We start from the raw sequence: 12,410 nt of genomic DNA, 5'->3' as shown, positions 1-12,410 counted from the left end.
GCCGTCCAGAAATCCGAAGACTGGTGAAATGCATTCGAAGCTCGGCTCCAAACAACAATGGGGCAACAATGGCAGAGTGGCAACGAGGAGGAAATCTGCCTCTGCCCGACCCGATAATCGCCTGGCACTCGAAGGCTGCTCCTATGATTTTAAGTGGACGTTATACCGGAGTATTCGCCAATAATTGCAGTTGCAAATATGAGTTTTCCCATTCGCCATTTGCCCATTTCCATTTCCATTTCCCAGGCCTGCCCAGCTGCAAGGTTCTCGGCCGGCAATTGCCGTAATGAGCAATAAGTTCCTTCGTTATTTATTCAGTAATTCCACACCTCGTATGCGTATAAAACAGTTCACAGTTCCGGGTCAGTCGACACTCCTAGTATTTGCATTGGATTGGATCGCAAGATGACCGAGCTGCAGAGTGAACGGAGAAAGGGAAACTGGCATCGATTGTGGAGACCATTTTTTGAAGGCTGGGCTGTTCTCAAGGATCCCAATTCTCGTTCCCAACATATTTTCGCCTACTGGACTCGGGATCAAATTAGGTTAGATATGAATGGAAACCTATACGTTTTTACATAAGTTTCCTGTATTATAGAGCCCTAGGACTGTACACGAGCTCGGAGGAACGGCGTCTGTCCAATAATGTGGTCTGGCAGTCTTTTGTCTTGATCCAACTAGCAATTAGTATAGCCTCCCTTTTCTACGGTATCTATGAGTCCATTGGTGATATCGTCAATCTGGGTCGAGATCTAGTCTTTACCATAACGGTTCGATAAAATAGCATGATTATTATACATCTTTCATTGACATAAACCACAACTCTTAGTGCTTATTCATAGTCTTTAGATTGGCGTTCTTCGCTCAGTATGGTGATGACGTCGATATGGTAATCAACGCTCTCGAGGACTTCCATCACAGGACAATAAAGGGCCCGGGAAGTAAGGAAGTGCAGACCACCAAGCGTTTGCACTTCCTGTTGTTTATGGCTTTGCTCGTAATCTGGTTAACCTTTCTCGTACTTTTCATCTTCATAAAGATATCAACGCCCTTTTGGATGGAATCGCAGATATTGCCCTTTCACGTCGCCTGGCCCTTTCACCTGCACGATCCAACGAAACACCCGATTACCCATGCCATCATCTTTGTAAGTCAAAGCACCACTATGCTGTACTACCTAATTTGGCTGGGCTTTGTGGAGAACATGGGTGTGTCCATTTTCTTCGAGTTGACTTCCTCCCTAAGGGTGCTTTCTATCGAGCTGCGAAACCTCGCGGCTTTTTGCCAAGGCGATGAGAATCTGCTGACTGCAGAGCTTCATCGACTAACCAAGTTTCACCAGCAAATCATCCTGTAAGATCTTGTAGAAACTAAAAATACTAAATATCTTACGTTTCTCTGTCTATTAACAGTCTTTCAGAACATTGCAACGATATATTCAATAAAGCATTTATCATGCAAATGATGGTCAACTTCGTACTTGTCTCATTGTCACTTTTCGAAGTTCTGGCAGCCCGGAAGGATCCCCAAGTGGCAGCCGAGTATCTGGTTGTCATGCTGATGACTCTGGGTCACCTCTCTTTCTGGTCGAAATTCGGAGATATGTTTTCCGAAGAGTCGGAACAGGTGGCCTTTGCTGCTTACGAGGCTTATGACCCGACTGTTGGATCTAAAAGCATCCATCGGCACTTTATTTTCTTTATTCAGAGGGCCCAACAGCCGCTTACGATGAGTGCAAGTCCCTTTCCACCCTTTAACTTGAAGAATTACATGTTTGTAAGTACTTTCTAAAAAGGATATTGAATTTTTTTTTAAAATACTTTTTTGCAGATCCTTAAGCAATGCTATTCAATCCTAACAGTGTTGACGAACACATTGGACTAGATATACATATTTTTAGAATTTTTTTTGACTATTTATTTACTTAGTAAAGGGCAAACACATGCAGAAACTTACATAATTGTAAAACACTTTGCTTGACAAATTAAAGCATTAGGTTACTTGTCGCTTTATTCAATCCTTTTCAACTCTGTTAATAAAATCGAACATTTTGGGCCACTCGAAGAAAGTTCTGCAAAGTTCTGGGTCAGAAATTGATTAGGCAATTTAAAAAAATATTTTAAACAATGTATATTTTTTAAAAGGTTTCTTTCTAGAATGGTGGCTAACTGATTCTAAATTTTCGGATTTTAAAACATATACAATTTAACTGCGATTCTCCATTTAATTTTTTTCGACAATTTAATGATTTTCCCTCTTAGAATTCCTATAGGAAGTCTAAATTAGAATTACTACTTGTTATTATTAATAGCTATACAAATTTTAAATTGATTTATGAAATGTGTAATTTTCTGTGATCAGGCTTTATTCAACCAACTTATGATCAACTTATGGTTGCTTAACCTTATTCTATTTTTGAAAACGTAAATACTACTTAAGATATTAAAGGAACTTAGTTGGAGAAGGTCTTATATTATATATTTTATTTAGTATATCATATATATTGCTGCACTGTTTTTAGCTGGAAAAGTGGACCCACTGTGTGGCGACATAGTTGAATAGCCAGCGATTTGTCAGACTGCAGTTTCTTTTTCTCGCTGTGGCTCATTTAAGACCCACTTCCTACTTACATTTGAATATTCGCCATAGCAATTCAAAATATGAGTTTTCCCATTCGCCATTTGCCCATTTCCATTTCCATTTCCCAGGCCTGCCCAGCTGCAAGGTTCTCGGCCGGCAATTGCCGTAATGAGCAATAAGTTCCTTCGTTATTTATTTAGTAATTCCACACCTCGTATGCGTATAAAACAGTTCACAGTTCCGGGTCAGTCGACACTCCTAGTATTTGCATTGGATTGGATCGCAAGATGACCGAGCTGCAGAGTGAACGGAGAAAGGGAAACTGGCATCGATTGTGGAGCCCGTTTTTTGAAGCCTGGGCTGTTCTCAAGGATCCCAATGCTCGTCCCCAACATATTATCGCCTACTGGACTCGGGATCAAACTAGGTTAGATATGAATGGAAATCTAGAAGTTTTTACATAAGTTTCCTGTATTATAGAGCCCTAGGACTGTACATGAGCTCGGAGGAACGGCGTCTTTCCAATAATGTGGTCTGGCAGTCTTATATCGTGATCCAACTAGCAATTAGTATAGCCTCCCTTTTCTACGGTATCTATGAGTCCATTGGTGATGTCGTCAATCTGGGTCGAGATCTAGTCTTTACCATATCGGTTCGATAAAATAGCATGATTATTATGCATCTTACATTAATATAAACCACAACTCTTAGTGCCTATTTATAGCCTTTAGATTGGCGTTCCTCGCTCAGTATGGTGATGACATCGATATGGTAATCAATGCTCTCGAGGATTTCCATCACAGGACAATAAAGGGCCCGGGAAGTAAGGAAGTGCAGACCACCAAGCGTTTGCACTTCCTGTTGTATATGGCTTTGCTCGTAACCTGGTTCACCATTCTTGTACTTTTCATCTTCATAAAAATATCAACGCCCTTTTGGATGGAATCGCAGATATTGCCCTTTCACGTCGCCTGGCCCTTTCACCTGCACGATCCAACGAAACACCCGATTACCCATGCCATCATCTTTGTAAGTCAAAGCACCACTGTGCTGTACTACCTAATTTGGCTGGGCTTTGTGGAGAACATGGGTGTGTCCATTTTCTTCGAGTTGACTTCCTCCCTAAGGGTGCTTTCTATCGAGCTGCGAAACCTCACGGCTTTTTGCCAAGGCGATGAGAATCTGCTGACTGCAGAGCTTCATCGACTAACCAAGTTTCACCAGCAAATCATCCTGTAAGATCTTGTAGAAACTAAAAAAAACTAAATATCTTATGTTTCTCTGTCTATTAACAGTCTTTCAGAACATTGCAACGATATATTCAATAAAACATTTATCATGCAAATGATAGTCAACTTCGTACTCGTCTCATTGTCACTTTTTGAAGTACTGGCAGCCCGAAAAGATCCCCAAGTGGCGGCCGAGTACCTGGTTGTCATGCTGATGACTCTGGGTCACCTCTCTTTCTGGTCGAAATTCGGAGATATGTTTTCCGAAGAGTCGGAACAGGTGGCCTTTGCTGCTTACGAGGCTTATGACCCGACTGTTGGATCTAAAAGCATCCATCGGCACTATATTTTCTTTATTCAGAGGGCCCAACAGCCGCTTATGATGAGTGCAAATCCTTTTCCACCTTTTAACATGGAGAATTACATGTTTGTAAGTACTTTCTAAAAAGGATATTGAATTTTTTTTTAAAATACTTTTTTGCAGATCCTTAAGCAATGCTATTCAATCCTAACAGTGTTGACGAACACATTGGACTAGATATACATATTTTTAAAATTTTTTTTGACTATTTATTTACTTAGTAAAGGGCAAACACATGCAGAAACTTACATAATTGTAAAACACTTTGCTTGACAAATTAAAGCATTAGGTAGGTTACTTGTCGTTTTATTCAATCCTTTTCAACTCTGTTAATAAAATCGAACATTTTGGGCCACTCGAAGAAAGTTCTGCAAAGAGCCTGCATTTTATGCATGCGACCCCAAAAGGTCACCACTGCATTTACTGCAACTTCGAAGAGTGGTTCAAGCCGTCTGAAGATTGGGCTCATAAATTGCAATTGTGTGTGGAGCCCGAACTGGAAGCTGGTTTTCCTTCAGACCGATGCTTGTTGGCTGCCGGTTGCTTGCGTTTGACTGCTCCGTCATTAGCTTGATTGAATCTTATTGTTGGCAATTAACCTTCGCTGCGATGGGGCCAAGAGTCTGAGGGTCTGTGGGGCTACGATCCTGACATTCTGCGGCATGGACGAGGCGAATAACTTCATTTGGCACGACAACATGGCATAACATGTCATCTTCCTGGGCCACACTAATTGCCAACGACAAGCAGCCGCAATTAATTAGCAAACGCCAACGTATTAGGCCAATAACCAATATTCAATGTACTACCATTTGCATCTGCACGAGTGAAAACCTGTAGGTGCTGGCCACGAAAAGTGAAAAGCACACCAAATTTTAAACTGGACCATGGGGACAAACGTTGATAACAGTGGACTACACTCGTAATTAGGTTAAAACTGGGTCAGAAATTGACTAGGCAATTTAAAAAAATATTTAAAACAATATATATTTTTTAAAAGGAATTTCTTCCAGAATGGTGGCTAACTGATTCTAAATTTCCGGATTTTAAAACATATACAATTTAACTGCGATTCTCCATTTAATTTTTTTCGATAACTTAATGATTTTCCCTCTCAGAATTCCTAGAGGAAGTCATAAATTAGAATCACTACTTGTTATTATTAATAGCTATACAAATTTTAAATTGATTTATGAAATGTGTAATTTTCAGTGATCAGGCTTTATTCAACCAACTTATGATCAACTTATGGTTGCTTAACCTTATTCTATTTTTGAAAACGTAAATACTACTTAAGATATTAAAGGAACTTAGCTGGAGAAGGTCTTATATTATATATTTTATTTAGTATATCATATATATTGCTGCACTGTTTTTAGCTGGAAAAGTGGACCCACTGTGTGGCGACATAGTTGAACAGCCAGCGATTTGTCGGACTGCAGTTTCTTTTTCTCGCTGTGGCTCATTTAAGACCCACTTCCTACTTACATTTGAATATTCGCCATAGCAATTGCAATTGCATTTCGCTTGTGTTTATTTACTTAGACGACTCCTTCAGCGCCTCTTCGGCCCCCGAAAGAGCCAACTTCTTGGCCGTTTTCCATCTAAATTGCATGCAGCGCCTTTGTCATGACATGACAGCAGCCTAATTCATCATTATGGTTACACAGGACCGACTGCATCGATGGGACTAAAGACTGGGGGATCGGTTTCGGGCCTCTGGAGTGGGGAATCCGGGGATCGGGGACTGGGGACTGCGGATTGCCGATTGAGAGAGTTTTGTCGCGACTTTCGCTAGACGGTTGGCATGAGATGCAGTTGCAAAGTTGCAAGTTTTGCATCTGAACAGCGATCTCGGCAGACTTGGACTCCGACGTGATTCATTCATGCGCAGTAGTTGGATTTTCGCTTGCATGCAGCTGGCAACGATGATGATGATAATGATGATGCATGCGCCCGGGCTTAGGAGCTGGTTAGATTTGCAGAGTGGGGACCGCCATAAGATGCACTTTAGAAGGCAAAAGTGCACTGTCGATAGGCTGATGATTCGCCTGTCGACATTCAACGAGCCGGGCCAAGACGACGACATTATCGTCGGCAGAAGTCGGGGATGTCAGTGGGAGCTTCGGGACGAGCTCAGTTATTTGTATGGTTTATTATCTCCGCACAATATCGCTCATTGTGGGGGCTTGTCAAGGGGCTGGCGGGAAAGTTGGTTATTGAGGGCCCAGACCCCTCAAAGTGAAACTTCTGAGTCGCACAATCGCAGAAGTATGAATCTGACTTACGACGCAGGATTTAAATGGGTTCAAACGCAGTCAAGTACACTTGGGAAAAGTGTTCAAAGGGGGTATTGAAGTGGTTCTAAGATTTAAAATATAAGAAAAGTTGGCCTAGATAAAGTTCGCCAATCAGCATAAACACTTAATCATAGATTATATTTATTTAATTAATGGGGATGGCAGAGGCTAGTCATATATTGTTTGCTGTTCTTCAGTTCTTTCATAAAAAAGAAAACATTTTTATAAATAATTCAAGCTTGGAAAGACTAAAAGATACATTTGCTGGCAAATGGGCTAAATTAGTGTATTTTCTCTTACTCAAATAAGTATTCGACTTGAATTTTAGAAATTTTCATTAATAAGTTCTTTTTTTATTTTACAGAAAGTGTATTAAATTGTTTTTTTGCTTTTATTATCCATAGGAGTACATCATTTTTTTAATTTTTAGAATACTTCTTAGAGGGCTTAAGTGAAGCCGATGCACTTGTCTCAAATTAAAACAGGTTACTCAAAGAATTTAAAAAACGCGAAAGAGAATTTCGCATATCAAGACTGACATCTTGACTACCTCGATGGGATTCATTTCCGCTCATGTCAAGCGATACACTGCGAGCATCCGATCTTATCGAGTGGCCAAAATCGTGTGACATTGCCAGTCAGCAAGAATAACCGACCCAGTTAAGAGACCGCTTTCCGTACACCCAATTTGCTGACATGCGCCGATTCCCGCGAAAACAGCGAAAAGGTGTCAGACATTCGGTCCGGATTCGGTGGCCGGGCCTCTTAATCATCGAACTCGAACCGAACAGGACAAATGCCATGCACGACTTCATTATTAGGCAGCCCCATATGCACATCATCATCGTCGCCGTTGCCATGGACTCGTGACATGGCCTCCAGATTGGGGCTACTCTGGCTAGTCAGCGCCTCACTGATTAGTTTTCCCCAAGCTTCTCGGCTCATTTCCCTCTCATCAAGACACGAAAATGTCCCTCAAATTTGTTTGTCAACCCAGGAGCAGCGGGTCCATTAAATTCCTACCGGCTTCTGGGGGCTGTCGCTAATGAAGTCATAAAACCGCATGACATTTTCGATGCCTCCGAGGAAAGCCCCACGGATCTCACTTTTTGTCATACGATCTTGTTGGTCTCCTGTCCGCACACTCACACAATTGCCAGCTGTCCTGCTGTCCGGGGCAGTTCAATCGTTCCAATATGCAAATGCCCCATTCACCCGCCGCCACCCACGGATAAACGTACTGGGGACGAGAAAAGAGCGACCGATCCATATGACCATATGTTCATATCGGACCCCAAATCTTTCGCTTTCGATTGCGCCGAGCTGCGCCCTCCGTCCAAAACTGCAAAATTGCAAACCTCCAAAACACCAAAACCCAACTCCACTCAAGTCACCTCGACTAAGCCCGGCTTTATCTGCATTTCATTTCGTTTCGCCGGCTCCGCTTCGTGCTGCAAATATGCAAAAATGCTGCAATCTGCGGACAGCACGTTCGGAGGGCCTTTCGTGTCATAAATGGCATAAATATTCCTTCTTGACCGGGCAACCTAAATATTTCCAGCTCTGCGGATGCTGCTTTTCTCGCTCTGGCAATGTTAAGGAAAAAAATCATTTTATAACAATGCGAACTTTCACTTTTTCGCATTTCTGCAGATCTCCAGCGAAATCGAAATTAAATCGTTTTTCATTTTTATGTGCCTGCGAATTATTGATGGTATTACAAAAGGGGGGAAAATAATGAAATATGCAGGAACTAATGCCATATGTAAATTTGTGAAAGCGTTTAGAGTTTCACGAAGCAGATGTTAAGTTCTCGCCCAGTAATTGCAATAATGGCCATTATTTTTGCCTATTACGAAACAGGAAAAAATTATAATAGGTTTTGATTAACTGTATACCTACTTGTTAAGACTATATAGCTTTAAATATTAGTCATCAGCTTAAATAAACAATTTTTTTAAATAAGTCTTATTATCATAAGTTAAGAATGGTGGCTTGTATATTTGTTTAGCCTCTGATGAATATCAAAAAGATCCGATGGGAACCTAAAATTTTTTGCGGTGCACTGCTTATTTGCTACTTAATTTGTAATTGAAAAACTTTTTAACGGGCACTCGCAAAACAGAAGTGTTTCGAAATGGACTTACGTAGCAACTTTGATCGATTTCTGATATTTTATAAAGATGGCTGGAAGATTTTCCGGAATCCTCCTCTGGAGTCTAAGCATTCTTCACTTTATTATTGGAGGGAACAGATGAAGTCTGAGTAATGTGTAATTGCGATTATTATATATTTAAAACCTGTTTGCAGAGCAATGTTTTTATACACAACCTCCGAGGAACGACGATTACCCTATCGATTCGTTTGGCACGGTTTGGTGTGTCTTCAAACTTCCGTATTTTTTGCTTCAATGTGCTACGGTTTAACGGAATCGATAGGAGACAATGTTGAGATGGGTCGAGATCTTGCTTTTATGATTGGGGTGAGACAAAGCTTTTGTGCTTTAAAGCTGACCAAAAAAAACAACTAAATTATTCGTTTTCAGGCATTTTTTATTATTTTCAAAATTTTTTATTTTAATTGGTACGGTGATGGTCTTAATGAGGTCATCAACGACCTGGAGGCATTGCATCCTTGGGCACTGGAGGGTCCAGGTGCAGTCGATTTTCGGCCTGGCAAACGCTGGTACTTCATGATGGCGTTCTTTTTAGCATCGTCTTGGGGGCTCTTCTTGTGTATTTTTCTCGTACTCCTACTAACATCACCTATGTGGGTCCAGAAGCAGAACCTTCCCTTTCACGCGGCTTTTCCCTTTCAATGGCACGACAGATCGATCCACCCCATCACACACGCCATTATCTATTTGTTTCAAAGTTTTCTTGGGACGTATACTCTTACATGGCTGTTGTGCGTGGAGGGACTTTCAGTATGCATTTACGCAGAGTTAACCTTTGCCATCGAAATTCTATGCCTTGAACTTCAAAACCTTCACCGGAGATGCAAGGACAATGGACAGCTGAGTCTGGAAATAAAGCGCTTGGTCAGGTTTCACCAGAAGATTGTTGAGTAAGCATTAAATCTGGGATCATAAATATGATAACGATTTACGGATATATTGGTAGGAGATTTTCTAATCGACACTGTAACTTTATTTCCTTGCATATTTTAAAATGTAATTTTAGAATTTTGGATCGTACTAACGATGTTTTTCATGGGACTCTCATCATGCAAATGTCGGTAAACTTCTCATTAGTCTCTCTATCGGTCTTAGAGGCAATGGAGGCCCGAAAAGATCCCAAGGTGGTGGCTCAGTTTGCAGTCCTTATGCTGCTCGCATTGGGACATCTGTCCATGTGGTGTTTTTGTGGAGACATGTTATCGCAGAAGTCACTGAAAATTGCAGAGGCAGCATACGCGGCATATGATCCCACCAGGGGATCCAAGGAAAATTATCGCATTCTCTGCCTGATAATTCGTTGCGCCCAGAATCCCCTGATCATGAGGGCCAGCCCATTTCCGTCATTTAATTTAATAAACTACACCGCCGTAAGGTCCATAAGTAAAAAAAGCTCTTATATTATGTACATATATAATGATTTTTCAGATACTCAATCAATGCTATGGAATACTGACATTTTTATTAAAAACTTTGGATTAATAAAAAAAAATTAAACTCATATTTATATAATTAGTCAAATAGAAATAAAGATACAATAAAGCACATCAAAAGTTATATTCAATTTGTGGTACTCTTTTTTTATTTATTGAGTGCATAAACTCTTTCTGCATAGTTGTGAATGTTTCCTACGTCTATATTATGATATGTTTGCCATGAGTTTGGCATTACAATTGTCTTTTTAAAATTTAAAATCCAATTTGAAGCTTGAGCACAAATTTTAATGATTTATCAGATGATTTTGCAAGTTCTTGACGGAACTTTGTTTTCGGTAATTTCGGGACTCATTTGCTCTTGATATTGCAAAAGTTAAGAATTAATTAAGCTTAAGAATTAAACAAGACCTAATTTGATATGTAAATTTGCGAAGGCGTATAGAACTTCACGAAGCAGATGTTAAATTTTCGCTTGGTAATTGCCTTAAGTGGCCATAATTTTTTCCATTTCCACACAGAAAAAAATGTAATATGTAATGTAAAATTTTTTACCAACTTGTTATACGTTATACATATAGTTTTAAAAAAACTAAACTCATAATATGAAATAGATATCTATGGATATAAAATGGATATATACAGAAAATTTCGAAGTGTTTCATAAATATAAACATACCATCATTTTTTTCCAGTGCTCTTCATAGATTAAATATCATAGGTCAACTATCATTGTCTTATATAGTCACTCGAACAGCAGAAGCGTTTCGGAATGGACTTACGTGGAAATTTAAATCGTTTTCTGATATTTTATATCGATGGATGGAAGGTTTTTCGGGATCCTCAACTGGAGTCCAGGCATTCTCCTGTATACTTTTGGAGGGAACAGATGAAGTCTGAGTAACGTATAACTATTTGTGCTTAAAATCTATATAAAATATATTTGCAGGGCAATGTTGTTTTACACAACCTCTGAGGAACGTCTATTACCCTATCGATCCTTTTGGCATACTTTTATGATTATCAAATCTTGCGTATTTTTCGCTTCAATGTGGTACGGCTTAACGGAATCAATTGGAGACAATGTTCAAGTGGGTCGTGATCTTGCTTTCATCATAGGGGTAAGAAAAGGCCTAGTTTTTTAAAAACATATCATAAGTTACGAAAGTCCCGTTTTTCAGATATCTTATATTATTTTTAAGATGTTTTACTTTCTGTGGTATGGTGATGCTCTTGACGAGGTGGTCAATGACCTGGAGACATTTCACCCTTGGGCGCAGAAGGGTCCTTTTACAGTAGACTATCGAACTGGCAAGCGCTGGTACTTCTTGATGTCGTTTGTTGTATCGACGTCCTGGGCGCTCTTCTTGGTTATTTTTCTCGGACTACTTATAACATCACCAATGTGGGTCCAGCAGCAGAACCTCCCCTTTCACGTGGCTTTTCCATTTCAATGGCACGACAGGTCGACTCACCCCATAACCCACGCCATAATCTATTTGTTTCAGTGTTACTTTGGGACGTATTGTCTAACTTGGCTGTTGTGCATGGAGGGGCTTTCAGTATGCATTTACTTGGAACTTACCTTCGCCATCGAAGTTCTATGCCTCGAGCTTCGATACCTACACCAAAGATGCGATGGCAATGAGCAGCTGAGATTGGAGACGAATCGCTTGGTCAGGTTCCATCAGAAGATTGTTGAGTAAGGCGGAAGTATATGTTATGTGATGTTATAAGTACTACCAAAACTTTATTTTCTTTGGTTTCTTAGGATTTTAAATCGTATTAACGACGTTTTTCATGGGACTCTTATAATGCAAATGTGCGTTAACTTCTCCTTGGTCTCTCTATCGGTTTTAGAGGCCATGGAGGCCCGAAAAGATCCCAAGGTGGTGGCTCAATTCGCAGTCCTCATGCTGCTCGCTTTGGGACATCTGTCCATGTGGTCCTACTTTGGAGATTTGTTATCCCAGACATCGTTGAAAGTTTCGGAGGCTGCTTATGAGGCATATGATCCCACCAAAGGATCCAAGGAAGTTTACAGAGACCTATGCCTCATAATACGGCGCGCTCAGAATCCCCTGATCATGAGAGCCAGTCCCTTTCCGTCATTTAATTTTATAAACTACACAGCTGTAAGGACCTTAAGTAAAAGTAATTGGCTCTTTATAATATATTTCTTACCTGGTTTTCAGATACTCAACCAATGCTTTGGAATACTGACATTTTTATTAAACACCTTGGATTAAGTATTTACTTACCATTAGAAGTTCCACCCAAATAAAGCAAAACATTTAAATTTGAATATGATTTTGTTTAATTCTTTTGTTT

At 40.1% G+C, this 12,410-nt stretch overlaps 4 protein-coding genes across 4 annotated transcripts; all 4 read left to right on the top strand.

Moving 5' to 3' along the window:
• The first annotated feature begins 405 nt into the window (after positions 1-405).
• Positions 406-1,937, top strand: LOC119553284 (odorant receptor 65a-like). The gene is made up of 5 exons (XM_037863594.1): positions 406-545; positions 599-770; positions 830-1,353; positions 1,413-1,776; positions 1,831-1,937. The coding sequence occupies exons 1-5, from the start codon at positions 406-408 to the stop codon at positions 1,882-1,884; spliced, it is 1,254 nt and encodes a 417-aa protein (XP_037719522.1). The 3' UTR covers positions 1,885-1,937.
• A 905-nt stretch (positions 1,938-2,842) lies between these two features.
• Positions 2,843-4,347, top strand: LOC119553285 (odorant receptor 65a). The gene is made up of 5 exons (XM_037863595.1): positions 2,843-3,007; positions 3,061-3,232; positions 3,292-3,815; positions 3,876-4,239; positions 4,294-4,347. Exons 1-5 carry the CDS (start codon positions 2,868-2,870, stop codon positions 4,345-4,347), a joined length of 1,254 nt encoding a protein of 417 aa, XP_037719523.1. The 5' UTR covers positions 2,843-2,867.
• Positions 4,348-8,607: 4,260 nt separating this feature from the next.
• LOC119553287 (putative odorant receptor 65b) lies at positions 8,608-10,128 on the top strand. Its single transcript, XM_037863598.1, has 5 exons — positions 8,608-8,729; positions 8,781-8,952; positions 9,016-9,536; positions 9,653-10,016; positions 10,075-10,128. The coding sequence occupies exons 1-5, from the start codon at positions 8,608-8,610 to the stop codon at positions 10,126-10,128; spliced, it is 1,233 nt and encodes a 410-aa protein (XP_037719526.1).
• A 719-nt stretch (positions 10,129-10,847) lies between these two features.
• Positions 10,848-12,355, top strand: LOC119553286 (putative odorant receptor 65b). The gene is made up of 5 exons (XM_037863597.1): positions 10,848-10,973; positions 11,029-11,200; positions 11,261-11,781; positions 11,851-12,214; positions 12,275-12,355. The coding sequence occupies exons 1-5, from the start codon at positions 10,852-10,854 to the stop codon at positions 12,326-12,328; spliced, it is 1,233 nt and encodes a 410-aa protein (XP_037719525.1). The 5' UTR covers positions 10,848-10,851; the 3' UTR covers positions 12,329-12,355.
• Positions 12,356-12,410: the final 55 nt, after the last annotated feature.

The sequence above is a fragment of the Drosophila subpulchrella genome, chromosome 3L (genome assembly GCF_014743375.2).
Source record: "Drosophila subpulchrella strain 33 F10 #4 breed RU33 chromosome 3L, RU_Dsub_v1.1 Primary Assembly, whole genome shotgun sequence".
NCBI classification, from domain to species: domain Eukaryota; kingdom Metazoa; phylum Arthropoda; class Insecta; order Diptera; family Drosophilidae; genus Drosophila; species Drosophila subpulchrella.
This window is presented reverse-complemented; position numbering and strand designations above follow the sequence as displayed.